The 22964-nt window shown below is 40.4% G+C and overlaps 1 protein-coding gene across 1 annotated transcript in view; it reads right to left on the reverse strand.

Moving 5' to 3' along the window:
* Nucleotides 1-273: 273 nt before the first annotated feature.
* grik3 (glutamate ionotropic receptor kainate type subunit 3) overlaps nucleotides 274-22964 on the reverse strand; it is a 125391-nt gene continuing 102700 nt past the window's right edge. The window contains exons 12-16 of the mRNA XM_029737840.1: nucleotides 17561-17679; nucleotides 11341-11558; nucleotides 8585-8810; nucleotides 4927-5180; nucleotides 274-4278 (exon numbers count right to left, since the gene is read on the reverse strand). Of these exons, the coding sequence (XP_029593700.1) occupies nucleotides 3886-4278; nucleotides 4927-5180; nucleotides 8585-8810; nucleotides 11341-11558; nucleotides 17561-17679 (1210 nt within the window). The 3' untranslated portion in view covers nucleotides 274-3885. The remainder of the gene's footprint in view (nucleotides 4279-4926; nucleotides 5181-8584; nucleotides 8811-11340; nucleotides 11559-17560; nucleotides 17680-22964) is intronic.

Here is a 22964-nt window from a genome sequence, read left to right on the forward strand (position 1 = left end):
CCACTCCACTAGTAGTGCAAAAACAACCTGTTAATACATAGAATTCCAGAGTAGATGTTCAGACCTGCATTCAATCTGTGCTGTACATTGTTGCAATACATTGTAGTCTACCAATCAGAGAGACAGCTGGAGATTTTAACCTGAGAATATAATGTTGGGTAGACTACCGTGTATAGCATTGCATAGCAACAACATATTCTCAGGTTTAGTTGTATGTATCGCATCTCTATCAACTGACAGTGTGTATGAATAATAGGACTCAAACAAGAGTAATATCGTTTAAAACTTTTTATTTAAAACTTTCAAATCATATAACCCATACAGCAAACTGTACAATTGAATTATTCACAGTGTGTTAAAAAGAAAATAACGCAATAGCTTCTCTATGATTTTATATTTCCCCATGTTTTACTTGGTTATTCTAATAATAGTCTTCTCTTAACACATACAGTTATTAGGTAAACAGAAAATGTTACAAAACGTTACAAAAAACTATATTCATAGAAATTCTGCATGTCCACAAAGAAAACCCTGGTCGGCATCAACATATTAACCCTATTGTTTGAAAGGTTTCCTGTCAAACGATAGGAGCAGACAATTCAGCTCAACTCAAAACGAAACATAAATAAATACCTAGCGCTGCGACTGTTTGATTGCTTAATAAAGTGTAACTCATTCTAACTCATACCACATACTGCACATATGTGACATTTTATTTTTTTCATTCTTTTTATCTTAGATTTCATAAAATGTTGTAAAATAACTGGATTCACATTTTGGTATAAAACTGGGACTGATTGAATTAACTGAACTCAAATCTTGGTAGTAAATTCAAATAGTTTTATTAAAATGGATCACTAATGTCCATTTTCACCACAATTATTTCGGAGAGTATGTGGATTGACAAAAAAAAGCAATAAAGTAACTTGTGTTTGCAGTCAAAGGGGAATTCAACTGGAAGCCAGTCTAACCTGTAGTGTAACAACCAGTCTTTGCCCAACTGCATCATGGGTTTCAAAAGAGAAGAAAAGAGCCAGCTAGATCATACAAAATCTATTTTAAATGAGTTTCCTCTACAGTTTTGGGGAATTCAATATCACAACGTCACATACACCTCATATCAATATATTAGGTGCGATAAAATAAGATTTACATATAATATTCTGCTCTTGATGATCATAATCCAATATAATATATTATAATCCATTCCAATCGAATAAATTAATATGGAGGATGGGGAAGTGGGAGTGGGGTACAGGTTAACGTGGCATATGAAACCAAATTTAAATTAAGAAATTGTGTTTGGCTGAGAACAAAAATGCATCTATTTACCTGTAAAAATGTAGCAAAATACATTTTCTCCTGTTGATCTTATCTACATATACTCTACTTTGCAGACGGGAGTTGATTAACATTTATACAATGAGTTTCTACCAAACCAATAATAAGTCACACAGATGTAAGTTTCCTTGAATCTTTACATTGTTAATGTTGAAAAAAAGGAACCCAAGATAGTTTGTCTTTTTTATCAATATTGTAAACCTCACAGAGGTATGCTGTCTATTCAGCTCCCTATTCCGGCAGCTCACATATAGACTCCTAGCATCTTACAGCTCAATACTCATTGCAGATATACAGTTTATAGGCGTTACAGACGACATAAACACAGAAAACCAAACTTCCGTCTGTTTGTTCATCTCATCATCTGAGCATGATATTGATTCATGATATTGACTAATTTAATGATATCTATCTCTAGTGCACAGTATGAAAATCATATGCAAAACCAACGGGTCTTGTCAGCCACTCAGAGCTAGCCTATCTCATTTCCGTAACGGTAGCATAGCGCTCGGTAACACTGCCACAGAGCTTTTAGATCGGGCCTGCAATATGAATAAGCTAAATAATTTGCGAGTCCCAAGGACATTCACTGTTGCCGTGGCCACAACGTAAACACACATAGAAGGAAGAGTATGATGACAGCATTTGTTTCTAACTCATACGGTCCCTTGTCCATTGTCCTCCTCCCAACACACTACTAAACCAAGTCATTTACAGTCAGTCACCTGCAATTGCAGGACTAAAACCAAACGGCTTAAAACAGTGACTACGAAGTCCGTACATCTGTACTGTGCTTTCTGCATTTCTTTCATATCACTGATATTTTTAGATTAGAGTGTCTGTTTAGCAGTCAGAAGGGTTAGATAGTATTTCATTGCAAGCAGCAAAAGCAATTCAATGGACGCTGTGCGATTATAACATGGCTATTTCTGAGCGGCCTTATTGTAGAGAGACTTTGACAAAATGGAAACAGATGGCTAATTGCCCTCTGAAAATGCTATATTGCCATAGATTTTTTTAAAGACAACTAAAAGCCAATGTAGACACATTTCTCTGAAATGTTTATTAAGTGGATATGGGCAGAGAAAACCAACTAGCCAAGCTAGCCTAGCTAGCTGGCTAACTAGCTAGCTGACTATAACCCTAACCATAACCCTTCAAACATGAATGGTATGATAGGGTTTAACATAACCATACATATGTTATGCTTTTATGAGTAAATCAGTTCAGTTTATACCCCTAAATCGTACAGTTGTTCAACGTCTAAATGTCGAAAAAAGTAATGAGACCAGGCAGTTATTTTAGAGGACAATATAGACTAGTAGTGCAATAAGTAGGGGGTTCATGTCCATTTATCATTGGGAGCCAAATAAGAGTAAACACTTCAAGTTATGTACTTCCATTTTGGTACATGAATACATTGAAGCAAATCACTCCTCGTTCATTATCCCATGGGTATTGTAGATTTGCTTGTTTGATTAATAAGATGCCCCAAAAAAGTCATATCTGATAGAAACACGTTACCCTGTGTTGTAAAGAGGAAAAAGGCCATGGATACTCTTCTTTAACATAGTCTAATTTACAAATATTGGATCAGTATCTCATGAAGAACTTGCATGAGCAGTCACATCCAATGATTCGTTTTATTTCACGGGCCGATCTTTGGCAATTGGCTAGATCATTGTTCTTAATTGTTTTCACATACTAAATTATCTTAACATCCACAAAACATATGTCTGAAAATAATGTGGTGAAGCACAAACAAATAGGGCCCTACATTGTGTTTAGTCACAATAACAAAATGGCACCATATGTGGAAACGTTATTCATTAACAATAAATCAACGTCTCCCCATTAAAACCTCGGGATGGCTTCAGTGATATCTCTCTGTCTTCGAACAGTAATTTTTCATCAATTAAAGATAATCTGCAAACCTAGTTCACCGAGTGACCAATGCTCTCTCTTACTATGGGATTTGCTCATTGATGGGATTCCATTGCTGTCATCTGCATGTACTAAGGACATGTTTATTGTAGTGGAATTATAGAAGACCGATGGTCCAAGCCATGCGTTTAAAAACGCCTCCCACATAATAGACGGTGACTCAAAGAGAGCAAATCAAGAACTCAATGTTATGTCTGTACAAGGTTTGAGGTAACATCATTTTCTGCTGCCAAAGGACCTCCAGACAAGATAAAAAAAGAATCGGTCAGAACTTTAACTTTGAATGATCGTGATGTGCTATGTTTGACATAACTGATCTCCCGTCAAAACCCCATTTCCCATGTCTGTCTGTAGTTCTTTTATTGCCATGCTCAACGAAGCCAACTCTGTCTTTATGCCATATGTCCAATAAAAAGGTTGAATCTTTGTTGTCAATCAAGGATTCCTTGGATATCTTGTGATTCCTTGGTGAGTGTATTTTTTGTGTTACGTACGTAAACATCGGACTTGAATACAGATTATTTGGAGATGGTTCTTCTCCTCCACCTCACTCTCTCTCTCTCTTTTTCTGTCTCTTTTGGAATACATGGGTGAACGTTGTCATACCTGTGTCGCCGATGCTGCCATTTTGATAGTACCATGTTTAGATAGTGTTCCATGTTTCGTTAGTGTCCCTATGTCGCTGTGGTTGATGGTGAATCTGGTGATCCCCTCGATTCCATTGTCCCAGGTGTCGGGACCAATCACGCCCTCCACATTGCTCAGGAGGCTCTTTCTCTGGGAGGCGCAAACTGTCACGGGAACACGGGGGTCATCCCAGTGTTGCAGCTCATGTTGTCCTTTCCCGGGAGTCGTCGGTCGTTGAACGTGTGCATGTTGATCACTGCATCCGTCTTGACCATGACCGGGACCTGGTGGTGTTGCTTGTGTTTCACACGCGTCCCGCAGGTGAACGACTGTCTGATCTCGTCCACCATGGCACTGCAGAAAGACCTCTGGGCAAAAAGGGCGAGGATGAGGGGAGAGAAGGGGGGGGAAAGGGATGGGGGGGGTAAATGCCTTAGCTTTAAATGGTTCTGACAGCATAGAGTGTCAACAAAATCAAGAGTGCAAAACACATTAGCCATAGCACATTCATGCATGTTGTTCATCTCCCATCGCTGACAGCCATGTCAAACTGCAACCCCCACCACATGCAACCCACGCAATGTGCACTGTTCCTGCTCTGTCAGATAGATTGAACACAGAGCCGTATTCTTACCCCATTACCTATACAAGCATGCTTGACACAACCCACTTAGTTGCATAACTCCAATCTGCGATTTACAACTGTTGAGATTCATGGTATTCTGACATCTGCAATGACTAATAACGGATTAATTCGGCATGCTCCAATTTGCAATTATGCCTGTTAAAATTAAATAAATGTTCTATTTTATGGACAAATAGCACAGGGATTATTTGAGGGAATGCAAATCCCTTTAATAAAGGGAACTAAAATGGACAGAGAACAGCAAGTGAAGGATCTAAAATTAACCAATATATACTCTACGTCATGCAAACAATGTAATTAATAAAATAATCACATCAAGTACATTAAATTACTGATCAATAATCTTGATTCATGGGGATAATATCTACCTGCTCACGTTTCGCCGTCTTCCTTAGCTTGTATATGAATTCGGCTATAGCCACAAAGACGGAGAGAACCAGGCCAGACGCCAGCACTATAAAGATCCCTCCCAGGTTCTGAATGCCCATGGGGCCGGCTTTCTCACGGCGCTCTTCGTCCAGACAGCTGCTGCCGCTCCACCACTTCTCCTTGAGCATGTGCAGACGGCCATCTTCCAGGATGCTCAGGATGGCGATGGTCACTTTGTCCCGGTATGGAGAGCCTGTAAGGCAAGCAACAGGTCTGCTTTAGTCTGGTTGAAAGATAAGATAAACCACTAGCTGGATCTCGTTGATGAGGCCACAGGGGTGTTTTCACAACACATGGCTCAAATGTATATGTTGTCATTGCATATTAATATACAGTACCAGTCAAAAGTTTGGACACACCTACTGATTCAAGGGTTTTTCTATTTTCTACATTGTAGAAAAATAGTGAAGACAAAACTATGAAATAACACATATGGAATCATGTAGTAACCAAAATCAAAATGTATTTTAGATTTTAGATTCTTCAAAGTAGCCACCCTTTGCCTTGATGACAGCTTTGCACAACCTTGGCATTCTCTCAACCCGTTTCACCTGGAATACTTTTCCAACAGTCTTGAAGGAGTTCCCACAAATGTTGAGCACTTGTTGACTGTTTTTCCTTCACTCTGTGGTCCAACTCATCCCAAACCATCTCAAATGGGTTGAGGTCGGGTGATTGTGGAGGCCAGCCCTTACTCAGATTAGAGGTGTGTTTTGGGTCATTGTCCTGTTGAAAAATAAATGACAGACCTCTAAGCGCAAACCAGATGGGATGGCGTTTCGCTGCAGAATGCTGTGGTAGCCATGTTGGTTAAGTGTGCCTTGAATTCTAAATAAATCACAGACAGTGTCACCAGCAAAGCACCTCCACACCATCCCACCTCCTCCTCCATGCCTCACGGTGGGAACCACAAAAGCGGAGATCATCCGTTCACCTACTCTGCGTCTCACAAAGACATGGTGGTTGGAACCAAAAATCTCAGATTTGGACTCATCAGACCAAAAAACTGATTTCCACCGGTCTAATGTCCATTGCGCATCTTTCTTGGCTCGAGCAAGTCTATTCTTCTTATTGGTGTCCTTTAGTAGTGGTTTCTTTGAAGCAATTCGACCATGAAGGCCTGATTCACTCAGTCTCCTCTGAACAGTTGATGTTGAGGTGTCTGTTACTCTGTATACATTTGGCCCTTCTTTGGACACTGTGCTAACAAACCTCCAAACGAGCTTCAACTCCATTCAACACTCCTTCCGTGGCCTCCAACTGCTTTTAAATGCTAGTAAAACGCTCTTCAACCGATTGCTGCCTGCACCCTCCCGCTGACTAGCATCACTACTCTTGACGGTTCTGACCTAGAATATGTGGACAACTACAAATACCTAGGTGTCTGGTTAGACTGTAAACTCTCCTTCCAGACTTACATTAAGCATTTCCAATCCAAAATGAAATCTAGAATCGGCTTCCTATTTTGCAACAAAGCCTCCTTCACTCATGCCGCCAAACATACCCTCGTAAAACTGACTATCCTACCGATCCTTGACTTCGGCTATGTCATTTACAAAATAGCCCCCAACACTCAGCAAACTGGATGTAGTCTATCACAGTGCCATCCGTTATCACCAAAGCCCCATATATTACCCCCCACTGCGACCTGCATGCTCTCGTTGGCTGGCCCTCATTACATATCCGTCGCCAAACCCACTGGCTCCAGGTCATCTATAAGTCTTTGCTATGTAAAGCCCTGCCTTATCTCAGCTCACTGGTCACCATAGCAACGCCCACCCGTAGCACACGCTCCAGCAGGTATATTGCACTGGTCAGCCCCAAAGCCAACACTTCCTTTGGCCGCCTTTCCTTCCAGTTCTCTGCTGCCAATGACTGGAACAAATTGCAAAAATCTCTGAAGCTGGAGTCTTATATCTCCCTCTCTAACTTTAAGCATCAGCTGTCAGAGCAGCTTACCGATCACTGTAACTGTGCACAGCCAATCTGTAAATAGCACACCCGACTACCTCACCCCATATTATTACTTACCCTCTTGCTCTTTTGCACCCCAGTATCTCTACTTGCACATCATCATCATCTGCACATCTATCACTCCAGTATTAATGCTAAATTGTAATTATTTTCCCCTCTAGGGCCTATTTATTGTCTACCTCCCTACTCTTCAATATTTGCACACACTGTACATAGATGTTTTATTTTCTTTTGTTATTGACTGTACGTTTGTTTATGTGTAACTCTGTGTTGTTTTTGTCGCACTGCTTTGCTTTATCTTGGCCAGGTCGCAGTTGTAAATGAGAACTTGTTCTCAACTGGCCTACCTGGTTAAATAAAGGTGAAATAAAGTTGAAAAAAATATTAAAACTTGTTACTCTGTGAAGCATTTGGGCTGGAATCTCTGAGGCTGGTAACTCTAATGAATGTATCCTCTGCAGCAGAGGTAACTCTGGGTCTTCGATTCCTGTGGCGGTCCTCATGAGAGCCAGTTTCATCATAGTGCTTGATGGTTTTTGCAACTACACTTGAAGAAACCTTCAAAGTTCTTGAAATGTTCCGTATTGACTGACCTTCGTGTCTTAAAGTAATGATGGACTGTCATTTCTCTTAGCTTATTTGAGCTGTTCTTGCCATAATATGGACTTAGCCCTATTTGGTAAAAGACCATCTTCTGTATACCAAACCCACATTGTCACAACACAACTGATTGACTGAAACGCATTAACAAGGAAAGAAATTCCACAAATTAACTTAAGGCACAACTGTTAATTGAAATGCAATCCATGAAGCTGGTTGAGAGAATGCCAAAAGTGTGCAAAGCTGTCATCAAGGCAAAGGGTGGCTACTTTGAAGAATCTCAAATATATTTTGATTTGTTTAACAATTTTTTGGTTACTACATGATTCAATATGTATTATTTTATTGTTTTGATGTCTTCACTATTATTCTACAATGTAGAAAATAGTAAAAATAAAGAAAAACCCTGGAATGAGTAGGTGTGTCCAAACTTTGACTGGTACTGTAAATCAAATCAAAGTTTATTGGTCGCATACACAGTTTTGCAGATATTATCGCAGATGCATCGAAATGCTTATGTTTCTAGCTTCAACAGTGCAGCAATATATTTTTTTATTTTATTTAACTAAGCAAGTCAGTTAAGAACAAATTCTTATTTACAATGAAGGCCTACCAGTGAACAGTGGGTTAACTGCCTTGTTCAGGGGCAGAATGACAGATTTTTACCTTGTCAGTTCGGGGATTCAATCCAGCAACCTTTCGGTTACTAGCCCAATGTTCTAACCACCTGCCGCCCCAAATATCTAGCAATAATTGAACAATACACACATAGTCAAAAAATTGCAAAAATACCAAGAGTAAAATACAATAGTAGCACAGTAGTAGTTAATCGAAATGCTCTGCATCGAAAGCACAGATATAGGATTAATGTGTTATTTGTTTCTGTCCAGCTCGAAGGACCACCTCCTACCAGTGTATCAGTGGGGGATGGTGCTTGTTGCAGGAGTTATGGAGAGCTGGAGAGTATTCATACCATCAACAACCTATTATATCTTTTAAGGTACAGATGTTGTTACATCTTACCCATGGGAGTGCCTATTCCATAGCCTTTGCTATCAATGACGCCTCCAACCTGGGTGAGGTTGCAGTTCCGCTGGGTAATGTAATCGATTGTGGTGGACTCCATGAGCAAGGCATAGTCAGACTTCAGAACCCTCTGGATGCCGTCCTCAATGGACTTGACCAGCGACGTACTCTGTTTACTACTCATAAAGGCCCACATCTTCTCAAAAGTAGAAACCTTTGATTTCTGGAAGGGGAAGAATTGAAAGTACAATCAATGTTGAATCTCAGATTGTGCATTACAGCTGGCCCAAGGGGTCATTGAGTCTACACAGTTCTTTTGTTGAAATTAACATGTGTTCTACACTGTGTTGATCCCATTACACATACAGCCCTCTCATCTTTGTAGCACATAGTATTGGTGTTGAAAATACTCCTATCATGCACCTATCATGCTATTATTATCCTTTTCCCACAATTCTCCATTTCGAGAAGTGTATAATTGTACGAATAAAGGAATGTATTGGAGCCTTGAGCTCCAAGAAAAGGAATAAACTGTGCAATGCCACTTTAACATTCACAGCTTTCAAGTCCTATATCTACTTTGACACATATACTTTCATACATTTATTGTTTATTTTTTTGTATAAAAAGTGACTTGTGCCACTGGATATAATCATTTAGTAAGGGGAGGTAATGTCATCTATTTTCATCCACAGGAAATAGGGAAAAAGGATGGATTAATTGAGTTCCTCTCTATTAGCCTTGCGTTTGTCTGTGATATTTCATGCTATTTGACATGGGGTCAAATGTTATTCCATACCTAATTTGAGATAATTACTGACTCATCATCATAGTCATTTGAAAATATGAAGGATGTTAAAGCTCTTTAGTTACTTAATTCCTGCATTGACGGTTAAAATGTGAAAAAAACGTTATTTAGACGTGCAGGTGACACACATACAGTACATCTGATTGTCAAGATAGCATAGTGCTACTGCAAGTGTGCCAGAGATTACAGTGCAAAGATTGACTTTGCCCTACAGTGCCCTTCCATGCAGTGTGATTTGACATATCTACAGCTACTCCCCGACCTCTTCAGTATTTATCAGCTCCCTCATCTGCTTCAGTCGAGCTCGTTAGCCCTCCCAGTGATAACGAGAAAGAGAAGGGCACTTGAGCTCTGCAACTGATGAGGTAATTATAGACACCTGTGTCTCCTCTGACTAATAACACTGCAATCATATCTGTCACTAATCAGAGTAAACACGCTTAAGGAGTAAAATCCACTTTTTACTGTTCCGAGAACTTACAGCAAGTTCTTGACTAACTGTCAATAATCTTTCATTTAGAAAAGGTTCAAATAGATGTGTATAGCTCAGGGTAGACAGGCAGCCATTAGGTACTAAAGCCCCTAATGAGGAGATGATTAGTAGGATAAAAAGGTGTGTTTCAGTAGGGGCTGGAGCAAAAGCCTGAACACTCAGTAGCTCTCCAGGAAGAGAGTTGGCCACCCCTGGTTTATACCATAGCCAGTAGTTCCAATGGTTAGGCAACTGATGACTCTAATTTGGTATAATCACAAATTCTAGTTACTCCATGGACCATGCCTAATCCCTCATTGAACTCCATGTTAATCAAGCCTTATGGAATAGAATGGTTACTAATGTTCACTTTCTCCCCCAGTGGATTTTTTGGTGGTAACTGGGAATCTTTATGTGGGTCAAAATTCTGTTGGTGGATATTCTGATCGGGTCATAGAGCAGCTGAGACATATTGCTAACAGAGAGTAGAAAGAGATAAATTATGAATAATAATAATAATATTTGTAACACACTTTTCAAAATCCCAAAGTGCCAATAAATAGAATATGAATACAATATAAGTATAATATTAATTGAATGTAATATGAATAAACCAATATAAAGGAAATAGGGATGACGGAAATAGCAGATGAGAGAAGAGAGAAGTCAACTAAAAATACATCCTCAATTCTATTGTCAGGGCAGGGGAAACTACAAAGATACACTCTTTAGCAGAGGCACACATATTACATATAGTATTTATGAACTATTCAACAGAGAATATTTGAAAGTGTAAAACTGGGACAATCACCCTGTGTAAAATGATCTGTTATCGTAGCTATTGTGTGCCATAAACATATGGACCTTCCCTTGTCCATAAAACATTTTCCATAGCACTGTGTCCAATTTTTTCCATTTCTTACACAGAAAAACAGCAAACCCTTACATGTTATTCAGCACCACTATAACAGCATCTGAGGCGAAAGTCAAAATAATTAAATAAAGCTGAGAACCCTGCAGGGCAAAAGCTGAAACTTTGGAATAAAAAAATCATTATGGAGGATCACATCAAACAGCGTGGAGAAGTGGAGAACTTGCTTTTGCAGCGGGAATTAAGATCTAACTGGAAATAAATAAAGAAATAAATAAAAAAATATATATATTTAGTGGAATATTATTATTTTATTTTATTGAGAAGCATACTGCATATAAAAAAGTACTGATCCAGCATCTTGTCTCAGTTCTTCATAAACACGTTTTATGACAATATAACTGTGCGTACTCAGCGTGCTTCAATCAATAGGGCTGCATTCAAACTGCTTAAAATGACTGGAGAAATGAAGAGATTTAATTATGTTCTTTTCAGATAATGTTCTTGGCAGATTGTTTATTTAATATGAGTAATGAAATCAACATGAAACAAAGCACAACGCAAAACCAAAGCAGACAGACCCCGTCTTTTAAGCTACATACCTTGAAGAAAGACATGGTGGCACCGTCTTTGACCACACCATACTCAATCTTGGTCTGCTTGGCGATGTCGTCGGCAGAGTCCACGGGCGACTCCATGCGCTCCACGGTGAGGAAGGCGGCCAGGTTGGCCGTGTAGGAGGAGATGATGATGAGGGTGAAGAACCACCAGATGCCTCCGATGATCCTGGTGGACAGGGCTTTGGGCATCAGCTCAGAGCCTGGATGGCAGACAGGGTGAGGGAGAACAACGGTCATCTTACAGATACACTATAGGTATTCAGTCGCTAATTGTTTAGCTCACATTTTGGCTTGAATTTTGGTTGTATGGTTCATATACATATTCTATGATATATTAGGTAATTTCTAGACAATATTTCTGTCCATTTAAGGGACCCATTTTGACTCAAGAGTACCCCCAGAGGCAAAAGTTTAGTATAGCCTTTATAATGGAGATGTTTGACATCACATATGCATCTTCTTTATATAAGACTGTTACAGAATATAACACACACAATGGTTATATGGTTGCTTTTTCACATAAAGGTGATTCATGGAACACACACTCTTGGTCTAACTCAAATCTCAGATGGAAAACAACTAAAGGGGCATATCTAAGCACCTGGCAGCCTTCCTAAGTTTGGAAAATGTATTATATTTTAATTTGACTACAATTGGCTGATTATGAAGGAAGCGGATAAGCATAACTTTTTGGGGGCGATCCCAAACTCGAATGCCAGATACAGTAGGATTCCTGGATCAACACAAACCCCCAGTCTGGGTTGAGAATTATTTTAAAAAGAATGGTCATGTTCCAAGCTGACAATATTCCAGTTGTGTTTCATGCACCATTCAATGGTTGTGTGCAAGTTATCGAATACAGAGTCAGGTATCTGATTGCTAGATCATATGATGAGGTTAGTTGCAATTTTAAACACCTATACACGCACTGTGAGATATCATAATCAGGTCAGCATCAGGTTGATTGTCCTATAAGAGGAAAATCCTAGCACAGCTCACAAACGAATGCATCCCCCCCCCCCACACACACACAGAGGGAAGCTACATATAATTGTTCATTATAGTGATAACCCCCGGGATGAAACTCCTCCAGAGGGGCGCAATGCGACACTTAATTGTCCGGTATCTCCGACATGACGGGAGGAGATCAAAGCAGTAATGGAGTGGGTGGTCTGGGCTGGAGAACTGGCATGCATCTGCAATGTAGTCAGCCTGGAACGCGGCCTCTGATACCACCAAGCTTAACAGACAGAAATCTATTCTGGTGTTTTTGAAATAATAAAGTGACACGTGTTTACTTTTTCGCTGTGGGGTTTCATAAAGAAACCTGACACTAGGCCTGCGTCCAATTAAAATAATGTCACCAAGACAAAGAGGTCACATCTAAATGTGATTCTGCTCTTTGTCTGCCTTTGAAATGTTCCACCTCCTTTGCCACAGCCATATGTTCTATATGCTTTCTTTTATTGGGGCTAAGATTTCGAGATTACAATGTGTCTATTCTGTGTTTTGTATTCTTCCTTGCATGATTTTTAATTGTGTAGAGCAGTGTCTCACAAAGAATGCACAGATAACATACATCCATTTGTGACAACTTACATTGGACAGGTTGAAAATGGCTTATCAGTCTCAGGACATAAATGTTCAATTACTTAGGTTGGCCAGACTGCCTCCCACAGCATTTAGTATGACATTGTGAGGTCCTCTGTCAGATAAATTCCCATATCTTGTTTACAATTGCTTTTTGACTCACGGTTAGTTACTTTATTTTCTGTCCCTGTCGACGTCTAAAACAACCTCTCCACCAGAGGTTGCGTTCAGTGCCCTCCATTACTTTACGGAGAAGATTTATGAGGGCAATTTTGAAGAGTAACCACCCCACTGAGAGAAGGTAAAGTGGTCAGCTTTTTAACCTTCCTTACCCAATTTGATTGGATTTGTCCTTTGCGATTTGACAGCCTTACACGGTGGCTAAACAAGGCCAGTACAGTAACACACCAAGGTAAGAACTATCAATTAAGTATAGGAGGACACCCAGCTCGGCAGTCAAACTGGTAAGGAACTGAAACTGGTAGCCCAATTGGATTCCAGGCCATTGTCACGTCCTGACCAGTATAAGGGGTTATTTGTTATTGTAGTTTGGTCAGGACGTGGCAGGGGGTGTTTGTTTAGAGTGTTTCGGGGTTTGTTGGGCTATGTTATTATGTAAGAGGGGTGTTTGTTTAAAGTGTTCCGGTGTTTTTGCTCTATGTTCTAGGTTACTGTTTTTCTATGTTCTCTACTTCTTTGTTTAGGGTTTGTTGATTGACCTTCAATTGGAGGCAGCTGTTCGTCGTTGCCTCTGATTGAAGGTCCTATGTATAGGGGTGTTTGTGCAATGGGGTTTGTGGGTAGTTGTCTCCTGTTTTGTGTCTGTGCACCTGACAGGACTGTTTTATGTCGTTCGTTGTTTTTGTATACGTGATTTGTTTGTTTTTCCTTCTTTAAAATTGAATAAAGAAGATGAGTATACACGTTCCCGCTGCACCTTGGTCCAATCCTTACGACGCCCGTTACAGCCATAAAATGCTGTTGTCAGCTGGAGTGCACAGCACCTGGAACACTCAAATAAATACAAAAAACGGATTGGTCATATAGTGCTGCCGAGGAAATACAACCTTTGTCAATGCATTATACATCTCCTTGAAGGACTTCATGTCTTCTAAGCCAAAGAAGTATAAATGTCCTTTCAGAGCAGAAGACAATGATACAGTTCCAGTCAACAAAGCAACACAATCTCAGTGACTGCAGTGCTGCTGCAGCTAGAATGGCTAGGTGCTGACATCATAGTTTCAAGTAGTAATTGTCATGTGAAAGGCCTTGCAAAACACTATGACAAAAAACTCCAATCTAAAGTATGTTACGGGATGGGGGATGTGACTCTAAATACACACTACGGCAAAATGGCAATTTTATTGAGAAAGGTATTAGGCTCAGGGATGCTGAATGAATGAATGAAGGACATTCTATTTTTGTGCCAAAGCACCAGTTTGCAACCCATCCCTTATGGGATTGATTGACACAAACAAACATTACAATAATTCACTGTGATGATTCTGTGATAACTATTGATGCTTGTAACATTACATACAGTGGTAACATTTGCTGTGATCCGCCTGTGTGAAATTCATGCATTCACAGTACCCCCTATCAACCATAGTACAATATTCGACTTACAAAAATAATTCATAACTACTCATGGCTCCTTATAACAGCCTTGACAAAAGCACACATGCTTAAAATAGATTCATAATGCATTACACAGAAGTGTCTCATAAAAAAGAAAACTGCTTGCTCCATCGTCAGTTTGAAAAAGGACAATCGGAGCCTTTCTGGGAGTTATATTGTCTGTGGATTTAGAAGCACTGAGTACTATTAAGTGCAATGCCCTGGCTTTTTCTCCCCATTATTATTTCCCCCACAACCAAAGCTTCAACTTAACATCATCTTCCCGTGAGAATCATTACCTGCACTTAACATTCTCTCCTTAGCGGCCTCATCACATAAAAACACGCTCTCTACGCCAGAGGCTGTTACTGCTTGTTAATCCCTTTTAAATACTGAATGTCATATAAACTAAAAATGTTTTCCAAGTTGAGAAACTCTCTTCTCCTTATCGGAATAAGATAACACAGATAAGGTCAAAACAATGCCCCATGACTATAAATGCAATATTTTGTACAGCTAATGTAACTTACACATTTTGCATATCAATATAGCAATTAATATTCATGTTTCACCCGTTTTGCAACACCTATCAGACACTGTTTGTCATGAGGAAAGCCTCACACGGCCCAGAGCGCACCTCTTTTGAAGCATGCAAGGTGTGCTTTTACACCACTCCATTTTGTGTGTTCTTCTTGTTTTGTGGGACACCTCACTCCCACAGACAAGCCGGCAGGATTTTGTTTTATTAGGCTGTTCTTCCTCTTCCAAACATGTCCATTTGCATTTTAAACATGTCAATGAAATGGCTTCCTCCTCAGCGGCTGTCGGTGAGTTTGGCAGCAGAGCATAAGGTGTCTGGGTTGTATAACAAAATGCACCCCTTTGGATACATATTTGGACCATTTGTATCAGGGCAGAACACATAGGACTTTTTGAACTTTCCATTAGCACTTATTGTATTCTTTCCAGCATGGAATTAAATTAAGTATATTTCTCAGCCTCCTTGGTTTTTCCTTTTTACGGTTTCAGTGTGAGCACCTGCTGAGCTCCATGGTCATTTTTTCTCTCACGCACCGGTCACCATTCCCCTTAGCCTGAGCACAGACCCTCAAACTTCTTTGCTACAGACAGGTAATCTGGCATTTGCCCGAAATGCCAGATGGCCAGTCCGCACCTGGCTACAGAACACATAGGTGCCACAATTACTCAATACTAGTCCGTAGATAAATGTGCGCAGGCAGCACATGGTGTTCCAGGGTGAAGACTATGTTATTTCTGCATTAATAAATTACATAGTATAAAGGTTTGTTATAAGGAACTGGATAAAAAATGCATTTTGTGTGGGTATGTCTTCCAGAGAATCAATGTTTGACCAACTTTTTAAGTTAACTGCAAATGATGCAGGTTCTTTTTTTTGTTTTACTTTCACTAAGTTAGATTGGGAAAAGGTAACATGTTTAAAGAGTAATTGTAACTTGTTAACGTAGTTGTTCTAAGCGATTCCAGACCACATTAGCACTATGATCTTAAAGGGATAGTTCACACAAATTACAAAAGTAGATATCCTTTTGGTTTTGTTGACCTTGCTACTGTCACCAAATGCACTTGTGTCCAAAGAACAAAGCAAGTCAATATCCCAGATAAAATGTCCAAATCATTTTAAAGTAACTGTATAGACTCTTAGACCAATTTTGCTGTGTCAAGTAAAATATCCTGTTGTATAGTATGTAATCTGGGGGAACAACATTAACCTGATTAGAGGAGGACAGTATTCAAAGGAACAATATTCTTTACCAACACAGGTGGTTTAAGTTTTAAGTTCAAGATTCAAGTGGTTGACCTACCATCCCAATGACAAAGGACTATCAATTTTGTTCAAAGATGAATCACTAACTTCCTGTTTTGCTTGTTCCTCTCCTCCCTCGCATACTGTCCTGTTAGCCTCCTAGCCTCCACTCACAATGCAAATTGTTAGAGATACCATACAGCTACGCGGGAGAGCTGCCGAGTAGTACAGCTTTTGTGCTTAATGGATTGTCGCATTTGCTCTCCTTACCGGCGGAGATCCACCGTCGAGCCTCGTCGAGCCTCCCTAATTTGTCTTGTTACATTGAGGTTAAACATTTTATTAGTAGCTCTTTTTTTATACTCGGCTGACTTCATTACGTCAAAGCATTTATGGGGCTCCATTTGCTTACGAATGTCTTTAAGGGTGGACGAGGCGACCGCATTAGCTTGGTGTCGCCGTAATATCCTTCCCCTAACCTTCCTCAGATTTGTGTAAGCTTACACAGAAAGTGGAATAATTCAAATAGGTACTTTGGGGGTTGGGGAAAGACTAAAGTTAACTGTCTGCTCTGGCATAAGAAAGATGCTGAGAATTGACATACTTTAATATTATGAAATTATGCATAAAGGACAATGACAATACACTACTCCAGCACTATAAAAGGCCCAAGTGGCATTTAACAAAATGTAATTTGTCCCGAGAGCTGAGCTGTGTGTCGGACATAGATTCCGACAATGGGTCTTTGGTACGAGCACTCGGGAAACACAACAATATAAACGTCAACCTTGTGGCCATAGCCAACGCCAGCGAGGAGTGACAGCTGGCATTTGTCAGACACGTTCTCCAACTTACCCTTTCGTCCCAAAACACAAACAGCTGTGTTATGGGGGAAACAAATTCTACCGTGTTTTTCTGTCTTTACCTGCCACATTCTGACAGGTGTCTGACACCTACTTTCTCTCACCACTCCTGTTTCTATGAGCAGGCAGGGAGGTGACAACAGCTTTCTTTTGTAATGTACGTCTGAGCTGCAGTTGTTTCTGACGGGCAAGTGTCTTCTAAAACAGTCTCGAAAATGGAAATGAGGTAGCTTGTCAGTTAAAGAGGTGGAGAGAGGGAGGGTGGCTGCGCAGAGGAGGAAGGGAGTGGAGGGGGGACTGTTGCTTTTGACATGTGAAAGAGGGAACAAGCTCGGCTATACCATACCTTGCTGCATGAGGGAGCCCACACCGAACCAGAAGCTGTTAAGGAGGGTGAAGTTGTTCTCCACCACATCGGATCCGGGATTGCAGGGATGGGCGTCGTACCATTCGTACGGACTGAATCTACAGTGAGACAGGTGGAGAAGGATATCAGCAACAAAGGCTCCAGTGTACCACAATTTCGGCATAATGGTGTATTGTTACTGTGGGGCTCAGTTAACCCTGACGAGGCATGGGGAAAGAGATAATGTGCATTAGAATTCAATCCCTTTCTCACCAACATCAATATCAATATAGAAATAATGGGTACTCATGTAGCCCACCAATGTTTGCATACAGAAATGCTATACAAAGAAAGAGAAAAATGAGTTCAAAGGAAAACTATGACTCAAAGCAGTTTAATAATCAATGATATAACTGTGTTCATACTGTAATATGGGGATGGGGGTAATATAGGGACTTACATAGATCTGATATATTGCTCCCAAGTTTACATGTATTATGCATGGGTATACCTATCTTTGATTCATTTCATGCTCTTGGCCAGTAATCCTGTGGCTTTTGGGATGAACCATAGCAATGCATCTCAAATTGGTTCTAATAAGATGGAACAGAAGCTGTGCTTAATAATACATTCTAGTTCTCTGCATCGAAGGCCTCTCTGCTGGGTATAGCACTCCTGATGTGTCCTTGAGCCTAGCACTTAACCTGAATTTCGCCTGACAAAACCACCCATGAAGCGTTAGCCTACAGTGTCCCTAAAGATCTGTGCAACTGTGGGCACAAATTACGGGGTGCAAAAGGAGACATATTTTCTTATGGCTTTTTACTCACTATACAAACAAAAGACAAGCTGTAAAGATGTCCACATTTCAAGTTTTCAGTAACTTGATTGTTAGCGGTGCATTTGACATAGCATTTGTCAGTTGTGTTGACGTGCTCTTATGTGTCCTTGACGATAGCTGTCTGTCAACCCTGTTCAAATCCAAAAGTTTGCCGTACCTTTATATATCTCTGTAGATATCTCGCTGTGCTCAAAGGTAGCTAACTGTACACAGAAATACCACTTTCAGGACGACAGATATTGAAATGTCATTTTGTGATAGAACGAGGCATGCAACGCTGAAAATGTACTAGTATAAAACCTGCGAAGCCCATGGTTCCACGTACTCTGCCATTTAGTGTAACATCTTCTCAAAGTGCTCCACACCATAAATCCTTTAATGTAGATGAAACAGTCACTTTTAAAGGCAGCTGGAGAGATAAAACATGCTAAATGTCAGTGATTTCCCTTCCTCAAATTAATTTTGAAAATGTTTTCAAATACGATCTGATTTATTCAGGGTGTTTTGCTGTCAGAGGAGAGGAGAAGAAGAGGAGGCTTAGATCCTTCGAAGCCAGATAGAAGCAGCATATTTTAAGAAGAGACGCTATCTACTGGCTGTCATGAACGTTAGCCAATGAGTGGAGAAAATAAGGTAACTCTTTATTTGGATAGTCTATAGAGCATCTGCAAATGGACTATCAGTAACATTTCAAACTTACTATCTACTAACCCTAGCACTAACCCTAATCTTAACCCTTACCCTTATTCTAAACCTAACCCTAACCGTAACCTTATCAAGCAGTTGCTATCAACAGTTTGTTGATAGTATGATGCTCTACAGATAGACTATCCGGATTATCCAAATAAAGTATGACCGAAAATGGTCCCGAAAATAGTCTATTCAAAAAGAAGAGACTAAATCAAGACCTTCAAGTTAGACGTCAAACGCTAATGATCTTTTTTTACCTCGTCAGTCACTTTGACATTTACGCTGAGCGATATTTTTGTGTTAACAAACATTTCTAAGTGAGGACCATACATATAGTGTCAATAAAGTGTCTTCCGACTAAATTTGTTCATTTAATGGAACACATAGCTCAGGAGACTGGTTTGCATCTCCACGTTCCTCCATTTAATGGGGAAGGTGTTTAAAGATGGCGGCCTCCATACACTAAATACAAATGAGTTGTTTACCAAATTCACTGTATTGTACATTGCTCTGTTACAATTTTTTGGGGATCGTCATTAGCACAGTATGTACAGTATACATGAACACAATTTAAGCAGACAATTTGAAAAACCCAAAAAAGTAGATTGTGCTGATTTATTGGCGCATTGAACCATGTCACGCACTGTCGTTTGAACCCTCAATGGATAGTGGTAAAACCATGACGTCATATCTGAATATCCGAAATCTTTATGCACCTTCGTCATTCATAGTGTGTTTTTCATTAAATCTGGTCACACTCTAAGGATGCAAAAATCACTCAAAAAAAATCTGTCCTCTAAATAGTATGAATGCGAATCAGAAAGCAAACCCTCGCCTCTCCCTCATTCTAGACAGACATAGCAGAAGCACCTGAAGCGGTAACTCAAAGAAATTGAAACTTGGCCAATGTGTTGCTATTTGAAAGATAAGGATGACCGGGGGAAAACTCCATTATTACACACTTGCTAGAGCGTAAGTTCTTATCAACATTGGCATGGTATAGAAGTCTTATTTTGTCATCTGTATTCCACTGCCAATTTTTATCTTATGGAATTTCAAAGATACATTTTCCAGGTTCTGGACAATCATTGATGATTTCTACCCCCCTAGTTACATCCTTAAAGTGATCCCAGGTTATAAGAGCACTGATAAGGCAAGTGCATATACCGGGCACTGCTCAATGTTTTCTCTCTTTCGTACTTAGAGAATGGTTGCTTGTGATTTATTTTCTGTTTTCACACTTCTGTAGGCACTCAAGTAGGTTTCCCATATTGTTGACCTACGGTCATGGACTCCAAGATGGCTGTGGAAAAACATAAGGCTTAGGGCTTTCATAGTTCTCGTGGGTGCCTGCTCAGTAACATGGATCATGATTGTCCAGAAAAGCTTTTGACTCCAAATTTGTCTGAACTGTTTTACTGTATGTGCCTACCTGATATTGAACACATACAGTGGGGAGAACAAGTATTTGATACACTGCCGATTTTGCAGGTTTTCCTACTTACAAAGCATGTAGAGGTCTGTAATTTTTATCATAGGCACACTTCAACTGTAAGAGACGGAATCTAAAACAAAAATCCAGAAAATCGCATTGTATGATTTTTAAGTAATTAATTAGCATTTTATTGCATGACATAAGTATCTGATACATCAGAAAAGCAGAACTTAATATTTGGTACAGAAACCTTTGTTTGCAATTACAGAGATCATACGTTTCCTGTAGTTCTTGACCAGGTTTGCACACACTGCAGCAGGGATTTTGGCCCACTCCTCCATACAGACCTTCTCCAGAACCTTCAGGTTTCGGGGCTTTCACTGGGCAATACGGACTTTCAGCTCCCTCCAAAGATTTTCTATTGGGTTCAGGTCTGGAGACTGGCTAGGCCACTCCAGGACCTTGAGATGCTTCTTACGGAGCCACTCCTTAGTTGCCCTGGCTGTGTGTTTTCGGGTCGTTGTCATGCTGGAAGACCCAGCCACAAACCATCTTCAATGCTCTTACTGAGGGAAGGAGGTTGTTGGCCAAGATCTCGCGATACATGGCCCCATCCATCCTCCCCTCAATACGCTGCAGTCGTCCTGTCCCCTTTGCAGAAAAGCATCCCCAAAGAATGATGTTTCCACCTCCATGCTTCACGGTTGGGATGGTGTTCTTGGGGTTGTACTCATCCTTCTTCTTCCTCCAAACACGGCAAGTGGAGTTTAGACCAAAAAGCTCTATTTTTGTCTCATCAGACCACATGACCTTCTCCCATTCCTCCTCTGGATCATCCAGATGGTCATTGGCAAACTTCAGACGGGCCTGGCCATGCGCTGGCTTGAGCAGGGGGACCTTGCGTGCGCTGCAGGATTTTAATCCATGACGGCGTAGTGTGTTACTAATGGTTTTCTTTGAGACTGTGGTCCCAGCTCTCTTCAGGTCATTGACCAGGTCCTGCCGTGTAGTTCTGGGCTGATCCCTCACCTTCCTCATGATCATTGATGCCCCACGAGGTGAGATCTTGCATGGAGCCCCAGACCGAGGGTGATTGACCGTCATCTTGAACTTCTTCCATTTTCTAATAATTGCGGCAACCGTTGTTGCCTTCTCACCAAGCTGCTTGCCTATTGTCCTGTAGCCCATCCCAGCCTTGTGCAGGTCTACAATTTTATCCCTGATGTCCTTACACAGTTCTCTGGTCTTGGCCATTGTGGAGAGGTTGGAGTCTGTTTGAGTGTGTGGACAGGTGTCTTTTATACAGGTAACGAGGTCAAACAGGTGCAGTTAATACAGGTAATGAGTGGAGAACAGGAGGGCTTCTTAAAGAAAAACTAACAGGTCTGTGAGAGCCGGAATTCTTACTGGTTGGTAGGTGATCAAATACTTATGTAATGCAATAAAATGCAAATGAATTACTTAAAAATCATACAATGTGATTTTCTGGATTTTTGTTTTAGATTCCGTCTCTCACAGTTGAAGTGTACCTATGATATAAATTACAGACCTCTACATGATTTGTAAGTAGGAAAAACCTGCAAAATCGGCAGTGTATCAAATACTTGTTCTCCCCACTGTACATTTGCCTCTTTCGTCAAAGCGTTCTGGTTTCTCCAACATCTCAAGCACCCATACATCAAACTGCTATTTGAGCCTTCTTTTGGCTCTAAGTACTTCTGCTCGCTTTCTAGGCAGGTCTCCAAAGAATGATGCAACAGTCAGAGATGATTTTCTACTTGTACTTATAAAAACAGGGTGCTAAAATGAGCTTGTGAGCTTGTCTCAAGACATAATAGGAGAGGGTTGAGGAGCGCAGCTGGCTCCTCTCAGAACCCCAAGCCCCTTCAAAAGCTCTACATTGTCAGAACTTCCTCAAGCACTACTCTGCATTTGGAGGCACCAGGAAGTGGTGAGAAGCGGTGACAATGACCACAGAAGGCGAGCAGGATGCCTGCAAGTGGCACTTGGGTTCTTTTCTTTCGCTATTATGTAAATAATTCCATAGAAAGTCTCAGGAACACATTTGGAACACATAGGGACATTTTGAAAAAATCTGAGATAACCTGACCTCAATCCATACTAATTTCAACTTTCAATGATTTTCAATAATTTGTGAGGAATGTGGAAAAGATAACAAGCACAGGTAAATGTCATGAGAGACCTATTTTTTTTATTATCAAATGTCTTTCTCCAGGTATCGGCAGGTATTTATTTTTATACATTTGAAAGACGAAAGTTGTTTGAAGAAGCATTACAAATGCAGAGAAATTATACAGGAAACGCTTTGAATTGGAGAGTATAACTTTGCTGGTGGTTTGCTACTCTCATCATCTTTTTCTTCCACTGCTGGGCTCCACAGAGAGCCCCCTCTGACATAACTGCCTTGATCACTACCC

Source organism: Salmo trutta, chromosome 37 (assembly GCF_901001165.1).
Source record: "Salmo trutta chromosome 37, fSalTru1.1, whole genome shotgun sequence".
Taxonomy (NCBI): Eukaryota; Metazoa; Chordata; class Actinopteri; order Salmoniformes; family Salmonidae; genus Salmo; species Salmo trutta.